Source organism: Colias philodice, chromosome 8 (assembly GCF_061535455.1).
Source record: "Colias philodice isolate Cphi_HAF_F1 chromosome 8, ilColPhil1 Martin Lab GWU primary, whole genome shotgun sequence".
Lineage (NCBI taxonomy): Eukaryota > Metazoa > Arthropoda > Insecta > Lepidoptera > Pieridae > Colias > Colias philodice.
The window spans coordinates 7,719,088-7,741,960 of record NC_143093.1 but is presented as its reverse complement, the minus strand read 5'-3'; the positions used below and the strand labels follow the sequence as shown (position 1 = coordinate 7,741,960).

At 33.4% G+C, this 22,873-nt stretch overlaps 5 protein-coding genes across 5 annotated transcripts in view; 2 read left to right on the top strand and 3 right to left on the bottom strand.

Moving 5' to 3' along the window:
* The window catches only part of LOC149486669 (uncharacterized), a 44,847-nt gene extending 37,553 nt beyond the window's left edge, over positions 1-7,294 (top strand). Inside the window, exons 3-5 of the mRNA XM_089698351.1 lie at positions 3,264-3,758; positions 4,034-4,204; positions 4,393-7,294. Of these exons, the coding sequence (XP_089554477.1) occupies positions 3,273-3,758; positions 4,034-4,204; positions 4,393-5,478 (1,743 nt within the window). The 5' untranslated portion in view covers positions 3,264-3,272 and the 3' untranslated portion in view covers positions 5,479-7,294. The remainder of the gene's footprint in view (positions 1-3,263; positions 3,759-4,033; positions 4,205-4,392) is intronic.
* A 128-nt stretch (positions 7,295-7,422) lies between these two features.
* Positions 7,423-9,552, bottom strand: LOC149486668 (glucose-induced degradation protein 4 homolog). The gene is made up of 4 exons (XM_089698352.1): positions 9,082-9,552; positions 8,757-8,924; positions 8,410-8,642; positions 7,423-8,123 (listed from the first exon to the last, which is right to left on the bottom strand). The coding sequence occupies exons 1-4, from the start codon at positions 9,226-9,228 to the stop codon at positions 8,060-8,062; spliced, it is 612 nt and encodes a 203-aa protein (XP_089554478.1). The 5' UTR covers positions 9,229-9,552; the 3' UTR covers positions 7,423-8,059.
* Positions 9,553-10,188: 636 nt separating this feature from the next.
* On the top strand, positions 10,189-14,669 carry Pkn (serine/threonine-protein kinase N). The gene is made up of 2 exons (XM_089698345.1): positions 10,189-11,745; positions 12,563-14,669. Exons 1-2 carry the CDS (start codon positions 10,439-10,441, stop codon positions 14,379-14,381), a joined length of 3,126 nt encoding a protein of 1,041 aa, XP_089554471.1. The 5' UTR covers positions 10,189-10,438; the 3' UTR covers positions 14,382-14,669.
* Positions 14,670-14,719: 50 nt separating this feature from the next.
* Positions 14,720-16,493, bottom strand: inc (BTB/POZ domain-containing protein inc). Its single transcript, XM_089698346.1, has 2 exons — positions 16,265-16,493; positions 14,720-16,189 (listed from the first exon to the last, which is right to left on the bottom strand). Exons 1-2 carry the CDS (start codon positions 16,463-16,465, stop codon positions 15,737-15,739), a joined length of 654 nt encoding a protein of 217 aa, XP_089554472.1. The 5' UTR covers positions 16,466-16,493; the 3' UTR covers positions 14,720-15,736.
* A 4,067-nt stretch (positions 16,494-20,560) lies between these two features.
* On the bottom strand, positions 20,561-21,965 carry LOC149486665 (uncharacterized). Its single transcript, XM_089697837.1, has one exon. It carries the CDS (start codon positions 21,863-21,865, stop codon positions 20,588-20,590), a length of 1,278 nt encoding a protein of 425 aa, XP_089553963.1. The 5' UTR covers positions 21,866-21,965; the 3' UTR covers positions 20,561-20,587.
* Between the last annotated feature and the right edge of the window lie 908 nt (positions 21,966-22,873).

Below are 22,873 nucleotides of genomic sequence, written 5' to 3'. Positions count from 1 at the left end.
AGAAGCACTCGACTCCAGTTCTCACTGGAAAGTTATTTGTGTGCAACCCTGCACCCATACCGTTCCGCGACTTTCGTCTCGTTCACGCATACATGTCAAGGTAGGGTTCAACATTCGAGGATTCGGTACGCGCTAATAATAATAACACATTGAAACGGATTACCCGATGTGTCTGTGCAATGTAAATGAATTCGTTACAACACTGCGTTGTATCGGTAGAGCGAGGTTATCGTTTCGATAAGAGATGTGATCGCGAAGTACAGATGGTGGGTGAATCAAATAAGCTTCAATCAAGCAACGATTGAAACACGGTCAAATCCCGTGAAGCGCTTCCGCGTGCGCGGCGCCTGGAGATCGGCGATCATTGCCAGATGCCGTCAATAGATCGCGACGGGGTCAACAGCCACTGCCCTTGTTTTGTGCACTAAATTATTTACTAATGTACCAGATTGTTAATTCGCGTTAATCGTGATCATGCCTAGGGTCAAGGGGAATACCCTCACAATATTAGCATAAATTATAACCTATTTAAATTGTAAATAAACTAAACAATTGATTATTTAATTTTCACTAACATTTAAAATACAAGTTATTACGTAATGTGTTTCATTAATAGTGTTTTTAAACCTTTGACTATAGGCGTATTTTAGATTTGGCTGCAAAGTATCTATTATAATATTATGTTTTGTTAAAACATTTATTTTTATACAAAACTAGCTTCCGCCCACGACTTTGTACATGCATCCCCGTTTTTCCCCGTTCTCGCAAGAATTTCGGGAAATCCTTTCATAGCGGATGCCTACGTCCTAACATCTACCTGCATGCCAAATTTCAGCCCGATACGTCCAGTGGTTTGGGCTGTGCGTTGATAGATCACTATATCAGTCACCTTTTATATATTACTAGCGGTCCGCCCCGGCTTCGCCCGTGGTACATATGAAAAATAGATGTTGGCCGATTCTCAGACTTACCCGATATGCACAGAAAATTTCATGAGAATCGGTCCACCCGTTTGGGAGGAGTATGCAGACTAACATTGTGACACGAGAATTTTATACAGTGTGTCCGGACATGACATACCGATATTTGAAGGGGCTATTCTCCAGGTATTTTTATCCACAATTCAACCCCTCTACAGTCCCCTACCTCAGCCCCCTCAAAATGGTTTTCGAATTTTTTAAAGTATGTTTCATCACTCTTCTATACATCTATACATCTATACAAATATTATAAAGAGGAAAGGTTTGATTTTTTGTAGGGATGTAACGATACCGATACCGATACCGATATATCGGCCGATATATCGGCAAGCCGATATATCGGTATCGCCGATAATAAATCAACCGATACCGATATTTTTTTATTAAATTCTTTCTTTTCTTTTATGTTTTTGCATTGTATTCATTCATATTGTTTTATTTCTGTTTCTGTAATAGTGTTAAGGAAGAGCGGAACCTCCTGACACAAGCATTTTATTCGCTTACTAGGAGTGCTCCAATCACAAATTTGTTTATGTAAAGGAAAGAAATAAATAATTTTGAATATTTTTAATTTTCAACGTGATAACGTTTTTAAAATCGTTTTAGTCGGGTGACATGTTCATAAACTTGTGTCACACCAAAACCTCACGAGCGCGATCGCAGGTATAACGAGAGAGAGACGGACCGATCTCCCGTTTCATCTCGAGCGCTGCCACTGCATTATGTTATCACGTAAACATCTCGATCGTAAACCTACTTTACAAACAACCAATTTTTTTGATATCAAATAATTCAAAAACCCGCGCCCAATGAACGATGCGGGAGGCCGCCCGCGCGTGCGCACTTTGTTTTCTGAAAAAACTCTACCAATAGTAAACTTTTATTAGGTACTGATTGTATGTGTATTACTTAAAGTTTAACTGACATCGTAAAATAATAATACTAAAATAAATGGTTTTGTTGTTTTTTGATTTGGCATTTTTATTTAAAAGAATACGATTAACAGTTGTCTCTGTTAAATGTTGGTAACTTTTTATGCATAATTCACTATTTATTTTTCTACCAAGCCATCGATATCGGTATCGGTATCGGTATCGCCGATACATTACTACAAATATCGGTATCGGTATCGTATCGGCAAAATCATGTATCGTTACATCCCTAATTTTTTGTTTGTTTGTTTGTTTGTATGAATTGAATAGGCTCCGAAACTACTTGGCAGATTTGAAAAATTCTTTCACTGTTGGAAAGCTACATCATTTCTGAGTGACATAGGCTAGGTTTTATCCCGGAAATCCCACGGGAACGGGAACTATGCGGGTTTTTTTTTGAAAACGCGGGCGAAGCCGCAGGCGGAAAGCTAGTATCAATTAAATTTGTTTAGTGGTCCCTAGTAACTTGTTATTGTTCAAATAAAACCAAATTTAGTATTTTGTGACACTCACTTTCGAAGTTTTTACAATTTTCATAAATTCACTATCCGAATTGATAGGTTTGCCATTTTGAGGGGGGTGAGGTAGGGGACTGTAGAGGGGTTGAATTGTCGATAAAAATACCTGGAGAATAGCCCCTTCAAATATCGGTATGTCATGTCCGGACACACTGTATATAAGATATAGATTATTATTATAGTAGGTATGTTAATTGTTAATGCACTATAGAAATGTGCAATTGTTAATTAGAAGTAATCATTTACAGACACAGATAAAACATAGAACATAGTTTTTGCTACAAAACAACGCAAGACTGAATAAAAAGAGAAATTTTTGTAAATTACAACATATTATGCATCCATTAGGTTGCTTTCACTTTCACCCGCTATTAAGGGCTTCAAGGTCAGTTTTTCGACTCTCAGATCTCCATAATACCTACTCACGTATTTCGTTAAGTCACTCAGAGAAATATAAATAATCCGATGTTAAATCTTTTAGTTCGATATGGCCGGAAATCGAAAGTCACTGCTCTGATAGAATCAGATGCACCAACAATAGCAGGTAGATTGTGGGCTCCCAATGAATAGATGATATAGTTTGTTTGAAGCTATTGATGTAATGGATAAGGCCAAACCTTGATCTACTTCGGAACGCATTTTGTTCTGGATCGTTCGTTAACGACTTCTCTATCTTGAGTCCTTAGTCCGTGTCTGATTGAGCATTATACCTGTGGATCAATGCACAATATTATGTGGTAACAAATGGGCATCTTTACCAAAGAAATCATAATTATTTTCGATGTGATAAGAATTTTTGGGCATTTATCTAATTATTTTATTATATTTTTCAGGTGTTTGCGATGTGGTACACGTGGATTACGTTACTGCTGGTGTGCGCACTGGTGCAGGCGAATGTTCCGGGGGAAGCCGGGCCGGTGACGGAAGTGACTGGTCAAGTTGCGGATGTAACTGGCCGGGTTGCTGATGAGGCCGGCCCGCTTGCAAATGTAGCTCGTTCGAATGAAGATACAATCGGCAAACTTGCCAATGCCGATGCAGTAAAGACCGACGAAACTATAAATGTACCTGATCTGGCTGCCAAAGCCGGTCCAGTTGGACTAGACATCAACCCGGTCACAGATGTACCCTTACCCGTGGCCACTACTCGTGCTCAGCCACGCACCCTTGACCGACAAGCCGCAGAACTCGCCTGGCGCACATGGCTTCAAAGCCCTGAAAGTGGCAATCCTAATGGACCTCCAAGAAGAATCACTACTAAATCACTATTTATCACGCCTTTAGTTTGCTCGAAAGGCCAAAGGCTCGATAGAAATGGATGTGTACAGGTAAGATCAATGTGTTAAAATAATGCTTGTTATTTAGAATAGATTAACGGCTCATTTATATTAAACCTCACGACATTTATTAACAAATTTAACTTTTAAATTCAATAGCGTGGAAAAACATCATCATTTAGGTCTTTTACCTTTTAGTATATTTATGAATAAGCCCCATTTACATAGAATTTATATTAATATTTTTTTTTTAATATTACGATAGTTACTATCATGTAAAGCTTTTAAATAAAATTATTTCTCAAATATTACTTTAAATATTTCAGACAGTGACAGTCAACAAGGACGAACATGAACGCATTTTACTAGAACAGTTAAATGCTTTGTTTATGAACTCCACGCCTTCTAATAACGGTGACGTACTTTATGACTATGGCGAAGAGGAACCCGGCCCTCTTCAACTCTCTATACCAATTGGACTGGATCCATCTACACAGGTGCTTTTTTATTTCATATTTTCATATAATTACATAAAGTTATTTAAAGGTTTTCATCCATGATTGATTATTGAGGCCCTAAATTAGACAAAAATTAGACATTTTACTTACACACAATTACTTACTTCCACTTTTTTGCCAATGTGTTTGTTGCAAATTTCTTAAAAATATGAATATTTGCTTTTCAGAACAGCGATACCAATCCACTCAATATCGATAAAAAAGAAGAAAACATGCTAAACGATGCTAGTAGCATCGAAGCTGAGTTAGAACTTCTAAAACTACAACAAGCACAAGGCCGTCTTAATGACACTGGAGCTGATAATACAAATATTTTATCACACAATGTCTTAAACAACTTACTTTATTCCGACAAACCAAAACGAGATAGTCCAATGGTCAATTCGAATGAAACCAGTAGCCAAGAACTACCCGACGAAGGACAAAAAGAATTAGTCTATGGTCATGTTAATGTAGATCCGGTTCTTTATGACACCGATAGCCAAAATGAAGATTCTAATATTTCAAATCAACCAATCGAAAAAGATTCTTCCGACACTGTAAATGGCACTGCTGTTGACGCTCATAATGAAACGAAAATATCGGATGAACAAATGAGCAGGCCTTCGCTTTCATCTAAAGATGAAGATGAAACTAAACTTAACCCAGAAAACGACTACTCGGATATTGGGGAAGCAATTAAGTTGATCAGTAGGTATGCCGAAGTGTCAACTGATGATAATTTTTCAAAAAATGACAACAAATTTAGAAACCCGGACGAGTCTATACTAGGTACTCGCACGAAACTACAATATCGCCGTAATAAGCTAAAAGATTCAGACATTTTGAAAGAGGTTCCGTCTAATTCTCCTGCATCAGACTCACTACTTGTACAAACAAGTCTTCATGGTAGACCTGGCATTCTTTATAGGTATCCAAACGAAAATGTATCACCACCGCCAAATTATCCTTTTAAACGTTTGCAAGACTATTGGCCAGGAAGAAACCAGGTTGGAGGTGTTTACAATAATATACATCAAAATCCAAAACGGCACCACCATTCATATCCTCATTATTTCCGGCCTCGTGGCTATCCCGTTGACTATCCTGATGTACATTCTCGTATCGTGTACCCAGCAGGCTTTCAACACTATCCGCATAAAATATTACAACACGGTGCTAGTCCCGTCAGATCTCAATTCAGCGACCAGGATATATACAGTCTTCTGGGTCTAAGACATTGGTTTAGCAGCGAAGGCGCTTCAAAGAGATAGTTTGTTTTCTTGTACATTAGACAATTCGATGTTACCCGACGACATATATGGGAAGCTATGGAAGTAGATAATGTTTACTTGCATGTTGATACAATTAAAGTAATCGATTTTAGCATTAAACCGTATTATTTTTGCCATAGCTTTCGATATATTATCCTATTTATTTTAAAGCCAAATATTAAAGTCATAATTATTTTTAAGTTATGTTAGCTATTTTAAGTTCTTGTAAATATTTTGAGCACGTAAACGTTTTAATTTGCTACTGATTTGTTTAGTATTATCGTTGTTTTGTATTATGTAAATTGTTGTATTAATAATCACTAATTTATTATTATTTGGTGTATATTTTTGTTGTTGTGAATTATATAATTGTAGATATGCAAAAGGATACTTTTACCTATGGTCAGTCGGTAACTATATTATTTCATGTGCAATCAATTCGTAAGCTTGATTTTCTTTCCAAAGTATATTTACGACAGACCCAAAACGATAAAGATTGGAATTGGCACAGGCTTGCCAATTTTTTAAGATAAATTTTTAAATTATGTTACTCGTACTTACTTATACCGTAGATATATTTGTGGACTTGTATTTTATATTTTTTTGTAGTCTGCGCAGTAAATAATATTTTCTCATCAGTATAAAATCAGACCCACGGCCCACCTGACAAATATTTAAGGCATGACCATGACAATACTACAACCTTTGATTTAATATCCTTTAAAATTCGCATAATGTAAAAAATACTAATTAAACTATTATATTTTTTAACCAGAGAATATATTTTCCAACTTTTAGACATTTTGCTTAATTTCCAATAGCTTGCAGGTTTTTCTGGAATATGGTCAAATTAAATTCATAGTTTTTTATTCATAGAGAGCTGTAAGATTACGAAATTTGAACCACTTACTTCATAAAATATGCGTATGCTTTACCTATCAAAATTATTCAATTATTATAATATATTGAAAGCCGAACTACCCACATAACGATCCCACCAAAGTTTAGTATAAGTGTATAGATTATTTAAAGTTCTACAAAAAAATTTTAGTTCTATATTTTTCATAAATGTGTATTTTTCTACTAAATTTATGTACAATCAAAAATATAGTAACTACACTATTCTCGTATAAATTATTATTGGAGTTTTTATAAATATTATGTATGAGATACCTTGCCACATTATTGTTACAATCATTTTTTTATCACATCTATTATGTTACTAATAAAATATATTTCAAAAAATAAGTTAACATATTGATACAACCAACTCAAAGAACTTAGCAGTTTTTGTAAAGGGATTAGATTTCCCTCAGTCAAGTAAATGATAATTGCTCCTCAACATTAGTTGCATTTTTATTTGGTTTTCTGACGGCAGATTATATTATATAATTGGAGAAAAAATTCTTTTAATTTATTAAAATGTTAAATTAAATATACAGTAATATATTTGTGCAAAACCAGTGTTAGCTTACATTATTAGATGCAATGCAACTATTTACTTTACATTAAGTTTATAACTTACTCTCATTAGTTCAGTTTGCAAGTAAAAATTTCGCGAAAAACTTTCTCCATGACTTTCTCTCATTACAAAATATTCGTAATACTCTTATATTTATCTAAACTGTACTGTACAAATGCTAGGCCTAAGGTTTTATAGTTATAATAACTGTTTTAATAACATACTTAAGATTATTAATTTACGTTTATCTTGTCTGTAACGCGCTTAACTCCCGCAAATTTAGACAATCATCATTGCCAGTATTTTATTGTAAATATGAATGTGTTATATTAAAATGATCAAAAGATAAATTAAGTAATGCATTTTATTTCTACACATGATATCCCCTTTTAAAAAACGATATAACATCTGTATTTATACAGCATTTGTCTAGTAGAAAATCTAGAAAATAATCAATTGAGTAAAATAAAATAACATTTTCTATTATTTATGAGCTTTTATTGAAAAAAAATATTCAATCCTTTCATTATAACACAGATAATTGTTGATAATCTACACATATCAATACAAATATATACTTGTTCATATTATAGAGGATTCCTGTCTTTGCACACACTTGTATAGAAACTACAGTACTACGGTAGTGTACTTTGGGCAGTGACATACCCCTTCTATAGAAAAATAATAAATTAAATGTAACAAATCATTATTCCTTACTTATATGCAAACAATTTGTACACAATATCACAATAATTAGTATGATTTGTTACAATCTTAGATATTATCGTAAAACTAACTTACAATAAGTAGTTTAAAGAATACAAAAGAAACTTTGATTTTGATTAGCTAACAATCAAGATACATTGTATAATATGTATCAAAGAATTTACGTCTAAAATCTCAACATTGATAAAAATAAAAACATAATTTGCAGTAGTTAGTATGTGCAATGACAGGTTTTAACATTGTTCAAAATTGTTGATCATCAATAGCGACTACATTTTAATGGGTGACTTGATTTTACATTTTATGTTTCTAAGCATGTTTCCAGTTACACTTTAAAAGAACCTTAAGTACTTTTAAAATATTCATCCAAACATTAATGTCCACACAATATTTTCATCTAAATTCATAAATTTGGATACTGTGTTCTGGAACATGGCTTAAAGTTAGCGATTGGAACCTGAAAGAAAGAAAATAAATATTAAAACTATTTGAATTCAGTAAGACATATTTATAACAAAAAAAAACTAACAATTAAAAATGGTGGTTAGGGAAAAATACATGTAAAAAGGTTGACTCCAACCTCTAAAACACTTCTATTAATAGCTAACATTATCTCTAAATGCTATTATTCAAATTGGTTTTTCATCTTAATTATTATTTTAAAAAGCTATTGCTAGTTTATTAATGTGCATTGACCTAAATTAAGTATATTGAACCATAGATAATAAAATATGATTTCTCACCACTCTGAGCTCCTGTGATAATAGTAGCCTTCTATAGTTTCCGCTGATTTGTGAAAACAAATATAATAAAAACCAGCAAATGAAGCACCATTTATGTCTTTTATTGTATGATCTGGCACAAGAAAATGTTCCTTCCACCTCATAAATACATAGTCAGCCTTTGCTAATGATTCATAATCAAAAGAATCAGAATTAAAAGTCTTCAAATATGGTACAAATAGTTCAAACTTACTCTGAAAATAAAAATAATTATCATTGATTTTTAGTGTTTAATAAATTAAACAAAATCAACATAGTTTGTTAAACAGCTATATTCAAATATTAAAGCATATTAATAAATTACATACCCAATGTTTTCTATCAACATCTTCATCTGCATCCCACTTTCTTGTTAGAAAAGGATATTTAGCTGATATTATTTCACCGTCAAAAAATGTTGTCAGAGTTGGGAATTCCTCTGTTAATCCCTTAATTTTTAAATAACCACAAAGGTAAGAATTCTCCTCGTCAACATGCTGGAAGTAAATAAGACGATATAGTGACTGAAAAAGATATCTATTTACGTACAAATAATTACAATTATTAATTAAAAACATAGGGCCATATTGACCCAGAGAAATTAGTAAAACTTTCCTTTTGATTCACTTTTGCGTATTTTGTTTTCATACTAACCTGAAGAACAACTTCAACTTCGTACGAATTCCCTTTTGATTTTTGATGCCCTTGAAATTTAGAACCGTTGTAAAGTAAGGATTTAGTCACGCCAGGTTGTTTTGAGTTCGCTGGAGGTGGTGGTGTTATGTCAACTTTAACAGGCATTATTTTCCATTAATACTTTGACCTAGCTTTCCCTGACGAAGGTATGTTATTGACAAGCACGCAGTACGCACGCAGTGAGTCAGATAAATTCTGATTTCTGGCACTTCGCAGAGGATTTGACAGTTGATATCCTTTCCAGTATATTCTACGTATATATGGTATTTCAGAAAACCTTTAATTCAAAGGCATAGCAAACGATTCTACATAAATATTTAAGGATTCTTTATCACATGTAAATGCACAGAACATTCACGGCAAATGCAGAAATGGAAAAAGTGAAAGCGTATAGCTACCATTTTTGGTTTATTTCAGAAACAACAATAAAAATAAATCTGTCAATGTCAATATCTATGCTTATTTATACATGATGATAAAATTTATTTCTAAAAAACTTGCAAAGTTGCATTAAGTATAAATTAAAATGCTACAGGTGCTGAGTTAAGGCTGAGCTATATACCTACACACATGCATTTTAGTAATTAGGAATATAAAAGCTTTCGAACTAATATTATTAGTTACAAAAACACAACAAGCATGGACCCTAAACATTGTACACATGGACATAAAAAAGTCTTTTTTTAGGTCCATGTGTACAAGCTCGGAGCAATTAAAAGAGTCACGAACAGATACAAGTAATATCGTTTTATTCTTAGATTTTTATTTTATTATTCAATTGCCTTAAATTGTGATTAAATTGAATATTGAAAACTAGTCTACGAAGAATGAACTAAGTTTTAAAAGGTTATTAATAAAAAAAAATCCAATTAAAAGAATGATGTCACAGAACACTAAAACGTGGAAAAATATTCGAATTTTCGTCACAAACTTATATTATTCAAACGAAATCTACCAAATTATATTATTTTTCGTTAAAATTTCATCAATAACCATTCAATAACTGACATTTTATATTCTACTCAGGTTCATCTACGTATCTACTGTCTATGGAAATAAAAGTTATGGTAGATTTCTTCGTCTCGTTGGTTTCGTTGACCGACCAACTTGTTTATAAATTGTTTTGTAATTTAATTTAATTTAAAGCATTTTGTTTTAATGTACTTATTTCATAATGGTTACTTCTAATACTTCACTAGACCTAAGTGTTATACATCGTCATATCGTCCCTTCTGAATTGTGATCAATAAGCAATAATAGTGATATTTTCTCACATAATTATGGTTAACTGACGTTAGACAGTGCATCCTCAATTATGGCAGACCCAGGTTATTACCACAGTGATTATATTCGTCACCCTGTCCTTTACGAACTGGGTGTCAAATATGGAATTAAGACGGAATGTATTCCAGAAATAGCGTTGCCGTCTAAGTTGGAAGAACTCAAGGATGTTATACGTAGGGAGATACGTAAAGAATTGAAAATAAAGGAAGGCGCGGAGAAATTACGTGAAGCTACCACCGATCGAAAATCGCTTTCCTATGTAGCGAACCTTGTAAAACAAGCTAATATCAAGTTAAATGAACTTAAATCTGATTTGCAAGAATTAGAATCCCAGTTAATTTTATCACGCGGTCAGTCTACTCCGACGTCGCCCGAGGATTTGTCTTATGATGAGGAAATTATTTTGGCCTCTGAAGCGGCGCAACAACAACGCCAGCTTGGAGAGGGTACCACTGATCGTAAGCTGGCATCACTTGAAAAACAGTTGAATATTGAACTAAAGGTAAAGCAAGGAGCCGAAAATATGATACAAAGTATTAGCAGCAGTAATCAATCGCGTGACAAGAAGTTGCTAGCAGAAGCCCACCAAATGCTAGCAGATTCTAAAGACAAAATAGAATATTTAAAATTGCGAATATCTAAACTTTCTAAACAACAGAAAGGTGACAATGCCGGGTCAAATGGTGATGGTCGAAACATGGATATGAGTGGAGTTGACCCACTACTTGATGAACGCATTGCTGAATTGAGAAATCGATTACGCATAGAGGCTGCTGTAGTAGAAGGATCCAAGAATGCCATAAGACTCTTGCAAAGTGATAAAAAAGTCACAGACAAGAAAGCTCTACAAGAAGCTCAAACAAATTTGTTGGAGTCAACACAAAAATTAGATTTGTTACGTAGATCGTTGGATATGCGTCGTCAAGAATTGCCAGCTGAAAGTGCAGCATTCATAGAATTAGGCCATGAATTAAGAAGCACAGGATCTAGTCCTGGCTATGTCAGTTTATCCGGTGCAACAAATGCCCGCCCACCTTTCATATCTCCAGCTCCACTTATCAGTCCATGTGTTCAAGTAACTGGCACATTGGAGGTGAGATTAATGGGATGTCAAGATCTATTAGAAGATGTACCTGGTCGTACTCGCCGAGATCCCTTAGCCAGCCCATCAGATTTGAAGTCCTTTGTAAAAGGGGTCACTATAAGAAACTCAATGAAGTACACATACAGCATAAAAGAAGACACAAGTAATGAAATTATGGCTGTGATGAAGCTTGACAATCATACTGTTGCTCAGACAAGTTGGAGGCCCTGCTCCCAACAAGCCTGGGATCAAAGGTATTTTTTTTTTAATGATTGCAATCTACATCATAACAAAAACCATATAATTAGGGAACTATCTATGTATTATTAATAAACTCTATCCTTTACATTCTTTAAAGTAATTAAAGCAACATTCATATATGCATTGCATTATAAGCCTTTAGTAGTTATGTATTACACATACTAGAACTCTTGGGAATATTATCTGTTTCCTTGAAATTTAATCTTAATAATTTCTTACACATTATGATTACTCACTCTATCTTATCAATAGGCTGTGTTCACATATTTGTTATGTGAATCAATTTTGCACAGACAGCTTTAAATTAATTGATTTTTTTTTGTTATATCATATATGTATGTAATTATGTACACAAATTGTAATTCTTATTATATTAACATTCTAGTGGAGCAAGGATTAAATATGAAAGATTTGTTTCTATCAAAAATTCCCAATTTTTCAGACATTTTCGTATGATATTTGAAATTAAATATGAGTAAATTACTACTGATTATGTTTTTATCTACAAGTAACCCTGTATAATAAAATGGTTGAAGTGTTCCATTGTTCATTGAATAAAAACTAAAAAAAATACCGCTATTAAGCCACCTTCATACGAGTAACACAAAAATTATGAAGTTTTGGTCAGTCTGTTTGTCTGCTTTAACACAAAAAAATACTGGAAGGTTTTAATAATTTTTTTTTGTTGTGTAGTTATATGTATAATCTTTTTTGAGGAATTTAATATCAAAGTTTTATTTCAATATACCTCCGTTTTTTATTTTACACTACATAAATAAGCAAGTATATTTTCTTCTTCTCTCTTCTCAGATTCACTATAAAGTTGGACAAATCTAGAGAGCTGGAAATTGGAATTCACTGGAAAGATTGGCGTGGATTATGTGCTGTGAAATTCCTGAGATTAGAAGAATTCATTGATGATATCCGACATGGAATGGCTTTGGAATTGGAACCTCAAGGATTATTATTTGCAGAAATTAAGTTTTTAAATCCAATTATATCAAGGAAACCAAAATTGCAACGTCAGAGAAAAATTTTCAAGCAACAAGGCAAAAATATTCCACGGCCCTCATATGGAGATATGCATATTCCTGCTGTTGTATTAGGAAGATTATTAAAACGTTCTTCACCTTCAGTTCAAAATATTCAGAATGCTCTCAGTCAATCTCAGCAACATCATTTTGAATCACCGCATGACATAAAAGATATTGAAAATACAAATGCCACATTTACTGGTATGGCCGGGATTCGCCCATTGGGTTTGCCTCCCACTCCAACTACACCACAAGTGCCTGTTCTGCCTCCACCAAAGCCTTCTCTGCCATTACAACCTCCACCTAATGTATCTACATTAAGGATGGAGAAAGAGCTCCAAGAAGCTTTTGCATTTTTAGAAGACTCATATACAAGGGATAACTATATATCAAAGGAACAACAGCCATCAGCTTGTAATACTCCATTAGTTGAATATCCACCATCACCTTCACCAAAATTGGTTTTGGAATATCCAAGCAGTGAGGATCAAATTGTTGAAATTGCAAGTAATATGCGTCTATCATCATCAAGGTCTTCTTCAGTTATTGAAACAATGAGTAAAGAGCCAGATTCTAGAAGGCAATCTGGTGAAATGTCAATGAACAGCTTCAGATTGTTAAGTGTCTTGGGCAGAGGACACTTTGGAAAAGTTATATTAGCTCAATATAAACCAACCAATGAATACTTTGCCATAAAAGCTTTAAAGAAGGGTGATATTATAGCCAGAGATGAAGTAGACTCACTACTATCTGAGAAACGAATTTTCGAAGTAGCCAATGCTATTCGACATCCGTTTTTAGTTAACTTATTTGCATGTTTTCAAACAGAACAGCATGTATGTTTTGTCATGGAGTATGCTGCTGGTGGTGATCTTATGATGCATATACATGCTGATGTTTTTACAGAGCCCAGGGCTGTATTTTATGCAGCTTGTGTAGTATTAGGCCTACAGTATTTACACGAAAATAATATTATTTATAGAGATTTAAAGTTGGATAACCTGCTTCTGGATACTGAAGGTTATGTAAAAATTGCTGATTTTGGATTGTGTAAGGAGGGTATGGGGTGGGGTGACCGCACTGGTACATTTTGCGGGACACCTGAATTTCTTGCTCCTGAAGTATTAACAGAGACCTCATATACAAGAGCAGTTGATTGGTGGGGTCTTGGTGTTCTTATTTTTGAAATGTTAGTTGGTGAGTCACCATTCCCAGGTGAAGATGAGGGAGAGGTATTTGATTCTATTGTAAATGATGAGGTCCGATACCCTAGAACACTGTCTTTAGAATCAATTGCATTAATGCGCCGATTGCTTAGAAAAAATCCAGAAAGGCGTTTAGGTTCCTCAGAACGAGATGCAGAGGATGTTAAAAAACAGGCATTCTTTAGAAATGTTGACTGGGAACAATTGCTCCTAAGAAAAGTTAAACCACCATTTGTGCCAACTATCAACAACTTAGAAGATGTTAGTAACTTTGATAGTGAGTTCACTTCTGAAGCAGCTGTACTCACTCCTCCCAAAGAGCCAAGACCTCTTAGTACAGCTGATCACAAACTTTTCTGTGACTTCACATACATGGCAGACTGGTGCTAGGCAGCTATAAATCACTTTGATTTTAAATTTAGGATAATTCTTAATGATAAAAACAATAAAACCCCATTGCCTTAACTAATGCGAGTGAAAAAACTGTATTTTGATATAATCTATCTAATCTATTCTAAAGGGTATCTTAGAAGATACTCATGTTGACTTGTATTTAATGCAGTTAAATGCAATATTTTATTATAAATTGTGTAATTTAAATAAGTTTTAAATAGTGATAACCTTTATTTTTTTAAAACATCATGTTATAGATTTACATATTATGTAGTTATATTTGAATAACCTAAAATTATTCTTAAGAGAATGTGTGTCAAATAAATCATTACATCTTCAGTCAATTCTATACTTTAATCTGTGAAATAAAGTTATCAACAACAAAACAATTTATTATTTTTATATGATTTTCCAGATTGATAATACATAATATAAATATACAAGATAGAAATATTATTTTATGTTAAGCACTATTAACTAGAGAACAGTATGATAAGTAATATAAGCAGCATTTTATATAGGAAAGTGTAACTATTACTTATGTGTATAATATAATCAGCATTTATGTTGTATGGAGGCACTTCATTTAATGCACTTAAACCAATCAAACCACACATCTTAATTAAAGTTTCCAAACAGGCAAAATTTGTGTTTCCAGTTAGATTCCTTTCTTCTTTTCTATTTAATAAGTACATTAATCACCTTATATTATGTATTTTAAAGTACAGGCAGTGTCTTTATTACAATTATTATTGGTATTATGAATAATGACAAATCTTACAAAAATATGGTCATATAGAACATATCCAAGCAGTATAAAAGTTGTACTTCTTATATTGAACATGGCTCTAACTTATCTCATTGAGCAACATTACAATATTATGAATCATTCCCATAGCAAATTTTAATTTATACATTTTCAAAAGATCTATAATAGGAATGGAACTAAATGTAAAATACAGTAGATTAAACAAATTTTATTTACATGCTTGGAAAACTGATATAATGGAGTCTATAAATCTAGAAAATGATACTCGTCACAAATATAACGCACAACCTAACTTATGAATGCAATTTAATATATGAAAGTAAATATTTTTACATTTTATGTAATTGAGTATTTGGCCAATATATTTCAGGTTCAGAAGACAATATCATTCATCACATTAATAGAACTAACTTATTGTGAATTTGTTATAAAAATATTAACTGGACTTATAAAATTATGTACCTACTAATGTAAGAATTGAAAACACTTTCACATAATTATTTTCATGCAACATTATGTACAACACTTCACACACTGAATACTTAAGTCTTGAACATCACCTGTAATATTGCTTAAGGAAATTTCAAATTCTCGAACCTTTTTGCTGCAGAACCATTGCACGGTCTGTTGGCTCTATATCATTACTATTTGGATTGTTACCACATTCCCTACTCACCACACACAGAAATTCTGCATGATCCTCATTTCCATAATTATATTGCGAACCGATATTAATTAACTGTTCAAATTTCCATCCATCAGACATGGATGAAACCATTTGTGTCAACTCTTCTTCATGAAATTGTAAAACTCTATATACATGATTTTTAGAGTCTTTCGATGGACCAGTTTCTCTTTGAGAAATTCTTTCCTTAACTAATTTAATAAGCTCTGTTATATTATAAAACTCGGCTTCTTCTAAAACACCTTCCTCAGCTATGTCATTGTTGATGACCAACTTTCCGTGTCGTAAATAGTTGAGAACTGGAGAAAAGTAAGTTGGATCTCTGTCTATTAAATAGGCACCAGTTTCATCCTGTAACAATATATAATAATGTTTTAAAAAAGTTTACACCTTACCTACTTTAGAGAAACTTAGTTGCAAACTAACCCTATCTGAAATTAAGTCACTGTCTTCTTGTACTAATCGATACAAAAATGAGTTTGTGTCTCTAGACAATGTAGTTTTTGTTGTTAAAAAATATGTACCGCCAACGTTTAATTTAACCCACTGTTTACTGCTTCGTCTTTCATTGTTATATCTTTGTATATTTTCATTACTAAAACCACCGCCACCTACGTGACCCGCCATGGTTATAATTCCATAAACACTAGAGTGAAGAGTCATATAATCACAGCATATAATATATAATAGTGTAGTGTCGGTACCTCAGAGGTCGGTACAGTGTGCTGTGTGTACTCTGTGACTAGAGTAGAATTATCACAGAGAATTACATTTAAACACAGTTCACTCTTTTGCGGTGATTACACCCAAGAAGCTTATATCTAATACACTGGAGATTGCACTATGACCATTAACTTTTTTTTTTTTTTTTTTTTTTTTTTTTTAAATGGCAAGAAGATATGACTATTTGCCAGTGTCAAGTAAAAGGTAGGGAATCCATACACGGGAAAATAGGATAGGACCACGATAGGACGGTATATGCAAGATGATCAGAAGAGTTAGAAAATATCAATACAAACTACATTATATGTATTATTACATATTTTTTACATAAACTAAATAGATTAAATGGAAAATAATAAACCTTACAATTTCACATTATTCTTAGACATAAAAATAGATATATTAATAAAATATTTTTTAGGATACATTAATAGATATGACATACGAGTAGGAAGAGGAACATTTGAGGAAATTAATGAATTATAAAAGGAAGAATTATCGTATAAAGAGCAAGAGAAAAATATATGGTCTATATTTCCCTCACCCTCTCCACACTCGCAAACTTCAGTATTTAATACGCCAATTCTGGCTAGATGGCTAGGAATACACATATGTCCAATTCTCATGCGACTTATTGTAGATACAACTAATTTATTTGCTTCAACACCAACAAACCAAGGCTTTATTGGTATTGTCGGTTGAATTCTATAATAATTCCTTCCCTTACACTGCCCAGTATCTGCCCAGATCGTATTCCACGCTTCAAAGAGATATCTCTTCGGTAATGTCATAAGATCATGAGGATAATTAATGTATGGATACATATCTCCACATTGCACCGCATCCTTTGCCAAACTGTCAGCCCTATCGTTTCCTTGGATCCCACAATGACTTGGGATCCAGGCAAAAGTCACCGAGTATCCCAGGTTAACGCATTCAGCTAACTTATTTCTGATTTCAAAAATAACAGGGTAAAATGGTTTATTATAGAAAGGATATTTATCTAAGCATTGCAGAGAACTCATTGAATCAGTAAAAATTACAGATTTATGTAGCTTCATTAATATTATATATTCTATTGCTTTTAGTAGGCCAAAGCATTCCCCAGTGAACACTGAAGACTCCGGCGGTAACTTGATCTTTTGTGTAATCTTAAATTGTACGTGTAATATACCAACTCCAACACAACTATCAATCGAGGTTTTAGATGCATCCGTAAAAATATGATGCCAATTGCGCCACTCCCTATCAACATTAAACCTAAAGTTTGCATTTGAATTCATATCATTCTTATTGATTCCTATATTGTACTGTATAATTGGTTTGATCAAAAGGCACTTGAAGTTATATGCATACAGAGGTAAAACTGGGGACTGAAAAATACTAGATGACATTGAAATGAGTTTTCGGTAACTTATAATTAAACAAGGTAATGATTTATTTTTCCAGAAAGAAGATGTACGTATCCGATCGTTTAAAATTTTCAACTTGTTTATTAATGGATGGTTGGTGAATTGTATTATACGAAATAAAAATCTATCGGATAAATATTGCCTTCTGATCTTCAGTGGGGGATCTCCACATTCAACCTGAAGGGCATTAATAGGGCTCGATTTCATTGCACCTAACACAATGCGCAGAGCTTTAGCTTGGATTTTATCTAATTTCTTAAGTGCCGTTACGTTACCGCTTTCTAACAAAAACGTTCCATAATCTAGAATACTGCGTATCAAAGCATTATACACCAATTTCATACAAAAAGGGTGGGCACCCCACCAAACTCCGGAAAGACACCTCAACAAATTAAGTAAACTTTCACATTTTGAGCATATGTACTCAACGTGAAAGGTACCAGACATTTTGCTATCTAAGACCACGCCTAAAAATTTTGTATGATTTTGGAGTGGGATCCGTTTCCCATTAAAACTAATATCAACCCTAGGAACTATTCGCGATCTCGTAAAAATCAGAGCGACGCTTTTGTCAACAGAAACATCCAATCCATTTTTATCTAGCCAGCCCTTAAGCTCGATGAGACCTTTATTTAAAAAAATACAAGCTGAATCTAAACTAGAATCTATAGTGTATAATACCAGATCATCAGCATACTGAAGGGTGTTAATTCTATTATTAAACGAATCAGCTAAATCATGTGTATAAATATTATATAATAGAGGACTTAAGACCGACCCTTGAGGAAGACCCTTACTCATGGTACGTTGAAAATGGACTGATTCATCAATATTCAAAACAATATATCTCTCTTCTAATAAACATATGATTAAATTAATCAAAATGTCAGGAATTCCCAGTCTGAAAAGTTTCTGCTGTAGGATTGTGATAACCACATTGTCATATGCTGAGCGAATATCAACAAACGCAGCAACAACATGTTGATTATCCGAAAAAGCGATATTAATATCAGAAGTCAGTATGGAGATGTTATCAATGGTGCTTTTCGCCTTACGAAATCCGTATTGGCTATTTGATAAAAAATTATTGTGTTCCAAATACCACTCCAGTCGATTTTTGATTAAATGCTCTGAAATTTTGCAAAGGACAGATGATAAAGCCACTGGTCTATATGATGATACGTCACTTGAAGATTTATTGGGCTTTAAAATAGGAATAATTTCTTGTAATTTCCAGGATCGCGGAATGTTCCCAGAAATCATGATTAAATTTATGAGGTCCAGATAATATTTTAGACCAATTTCTGATAGGTGAGATAAAAAGGAATATGGAATCCCGTCCATACCCGGCGCAGAATCTTTAACACATGAAAGAACTCCTTTAAGTTCCTCTAAAACAAACGGAGATACTATTAAAGAGCTATAATCGTGGTCTGTAGGGGAGATAACAGGTAATGATTTCCCAATGTACTCTGGCGCTGTAGATGGAGCTAAATTATCCATAAATTTGTGAGCTAATTCCTCAAAAATGACAGATGTTTGTTCCCTAAAAGCAGATCGGAAGCGCCTGATGTTTTTCCACACTTCACTTGAACAAGTATCTGGTGATAATGACGAACAAAAAGATTTCCAACCTTCTTGTTTTTTCTTTTTAAGAAGTGATCGGGTAAAGTTAATATTTTGAGAGAGGTTTTCAAAATTAACATCAGACATGTCATTTTCATATATTCTTTCCATACGCTTCCTTTCTTTAACTGCATCACTACATTCTTTATCCCACCACGGTGGGGTAGGAACTTTAAAACTTTTATCAGATTTATGCCGGAAAGTTTCATCAGCAGCTTCAATCAATATTTTCGCTAAATATTCAGAACAAATCTCTTCATTGCCTGCCTGACTTTCAGGTAGATCTTTAATACGTAAATCAACCTTTTCTTTAAATTTATCCCAATTAGCATTGTTCAATAGGTACTTCAACCGTGGCTTTCTTGTTGTGTTATTAGTATTTCCTATGGGAACTGACATTAATAGCGGGAAGTGATCACTGCCGAATGAGGATGATAAGGGACGCCATGATATGGATGATGCTAAACCTGGCGAACAAAGAGAAAGATCTACCGCACTCAGATTTTCATTCGCTCGCGTACGTCGCGTTGGTTCACCTGTGTTAAGTATACATAAATTATGCATGTCCATAATATCTAAAAGTTGCTCACCACTACTAGTAGTAATACTACTTCCCCAATATTGGTGATGGGAATTGAAATCACCAAGCAACAATAAAGGTGTAGAAATTGATCTTATTAAATTTTGTAAATAATTAAACGTTGATGCTGAATTATACGATATATATATTGAAATGATTGAAATATTATTTTTTAAGCTAATGCCAACACTATTTACATATTTATTATTGTGCGCTGGTAATATTAGACGTTTAAATTGAATTGACTTTTTAATAAGTATGGCAGCACCACCATACCCATCAACTCTGTCATCTCGAATACAAACATAGCCTGGAATGCGAAAAAAGAGATTGGGTTTTAGCCAAGTCTCATTTAGAGCGATTAAAAAAGGATTATGCTTATTTATTATGTGAATTAGGTCTGACTTTTTAGGTATTACGCTTCTGCAGTTCCACTGTATTATTTTGGAATCCATGATTACTATTTATACTATCAATTAATTTATATAAAGTGGCAACGTTGGACGGTTTTAAGGTGTTATTCTTTAATAATGTGTTGATAAGGGAAGTAATTATGTCCATTATCTGGGAAGTTTCATTATCATTAGGGGCAACTTGATAACCACATCCATTTTCAGGCGTAGGTATCTGAGCTTCCCTAATAATCGTATTGTGAGCTATTTTGTCAAAACCCTTGTTCATCTTCGGAGGCGATTTTGGTTTCAAAAAATAAGTTTTTTTGTAAGAAGAATTTGTAGTGTTTACATTTAATCTGTTTGGGGATGAATAAGCCGGTGAAGATATTAATACATCCCCATACGACTTTGATATTTGTGGGTAAAGTTTACTTGCCTCACCATATGAAATGTTTTTTTGAGCCATGCTAATTTTAATGTCTTTTTGGCGTTTAAACTCTGGACAGATTTTGTTGATTGCATAATGAAACCCTGAACACAACAAACATGATGCACAATCTTCTTCTACTGTACAAGTGTCACCGGAATGGTCTTGGCCACACTTGTAACACCTGGGTTTAGATCGGCATATATTTTTAGTATGACCATACCGACAGCATTGATAGCATTGGATGGTAGGGAAAATATATAGGTTAACTGGTAGGGAGTTATAACACACATACACACGTTCGGGTAAAACTTGGCCATCAAATGTTAAAACAACTGATTGTGTTGGCTTCCAAGATACAGTACTGTTAACATTTACTTTATAATTTATTCTCCTGACTTTAATAATTTTACCGCAGCCTACTGGGGTGGATACATTTTCTTTTATTTCTTCAGGTGACCATTCAGTTGGTATTCCCTTAACAATACCAATTCTAGTGATATTAAACAATGGAATTTTTGCATTAAGGTTGTATGAGCTTAAATTTTTATTTTTGATAAAATCATTTGCATCCTGTGCTGTAGTAAATGCAACTATGCAACGGTTTCTGCCTATTTTTTTTATACTTCCTGACACAATATTCTTAATATTATTGTTTTTTAAAAACCTTCCGAAAGTTATGGGGTGCAATGTGGAGCCATCACCGGGTGATGATTCAGTTCGCTGAACATGAACAATGTAAGGATAAGAATCTGTACCTACATATTCACATCGACTATCTTGCATGGAACTAGTATCAAGTATTTTAGGTTGAATATTAGATTCATTTTGCCTATTATCAACATAAGTATTTTCTGTTAACATTATCTCATTTAATTCATTATTTTCTTTCCTTCTAAGACGCCTTTTTTTTGGAGTACTCTCCAGAACTAAATTTTTATCTAGACATGTATTTGAAATAGTAACATAACTGGCTACCTCAGGACCGGGGGTACCCAGCCCTGGGGGATTAGGATCCGGTGGATCGTTCATCTACCGAATCTTACCCTATGAATTTTTGGTTTTTACATACTATACATAAAATATAAAAAAAAAACTTACCTATACGAACACTACTATACAAAATTTATTAAATATATACAATTCTACAATTATAAACTATATATACAAAACCAAACTCCACTGATCATATATCAAATTAATAATTTTAAACTCAATTAATTAAAATTACACCCGCTTCGTTCGAAGGTTCCCGCGCTTTTTTTTCGACCATTAACTTGTCACAAGAAAATATAACCTTGAATGACGTCAGTGTTGTTTTTTGTCTCTTTCTGTGGGTGACCACACTGGTTTGTATATTCAGGATTTTTCGAAATAAAAAAAAAACTAAAAATCATGGTCTATAAATAATAACGACATATATTTTTAACAGTATTTATATTATAATATTACTGGTCAACTTACATGAATAATTATCATCTTTATAGGTACATACCATTTTAATTGGTAGAGAATGATAGTTTTAAATAACGCTTGATAACTTTTGATCTCATACTACGATTTTTTAATTAAAATGAGTGCTACATACATTAAAACATCGTTTTGGTTACTCAAGCTTCAGTCTAAAACTTTTCAATATTCCAAAGGGAGAGTTGCATCGCTAGTGTTGATGTGTGGTAACGATATTACAGTTCTCAGAAATTCGTATGTCTTTCAGGAGCTGTACTTACGCTTACTAATGGTTTCATGGTGGTTAATTATAATATAATTAAAATTACTTTATCAGTTGAGACGCAGTAACAAGAATGTGGTAAATAAAAAGGTATAGCACTTTTCAAAAGGTATTTTTTTTCTGGACCGTAATCCTCAGGC

What these genes read in the sequence shown, in the direction of transcription:
- Pkn (XM_089698345.1), top strand. Translation starts at nt 10,439, where the DNA reads ATGGCAGACCCAGGTTATTACCACAGTGATTATATTCGTCACCCTGTC. An exon ending in CAACAAGCCTGGGATCAAAG is followed by an intron (nt 11,746 to 12,562) that starts GTATTTTTTTTT and finishes CTCTCTTCTCAG; the next exon opens with ATTCACTATAAAGTTGGACA.
- LOC149486665 (XM_089697837.1), bottom strand. Translation starts at nt 21,865, where the DNA reads ATGTTAACAGAAAATACTTATGTTGATAATAGGCAAAATGAATCTAAT.
- LOC149486668 (XM_089698352.1), bottom strand. Translation starts at nt 9,228, where the DNA reads ATGCCTGTTAAAGTTGACATAACACCACCACCTCCAGCGAACTCAAAA. An exon ending in ATGTTGATAGAAAACATTGG is followed by an intron (nt 8,643 to 8,756) that starts GTATGTAATTTA and finishes TTTTATTTTCAG; the next exon opens with AGTAAGTTTGAACTATTTGT. An exon ending in TATCACAGGAGCTCAGAGTG is followed by an intron (nt 8,124 to 8,409) that starts GTGAGAAATCAT and finishes TCTTTCTTTCAG; the next exon opens with GTTCCAATCGCTAACTTTAA.
- inc (XM_089698346.1), bottom strand. Translation starts at nt 16,465, where the DNA reads ATGGCGGGTCACGTAGGTGGCGGTGGTTTTAGTAATGAAAATATACAA. An exon ending in GTGACTTAATTTCAGATAGG is followed by an intron (nt 16,190 to 16,264) that starts GTTAGTTTGCAA and finishes ATATTGTTACAG; the next exon opens with GATGAAACTGGTGCCTATTT.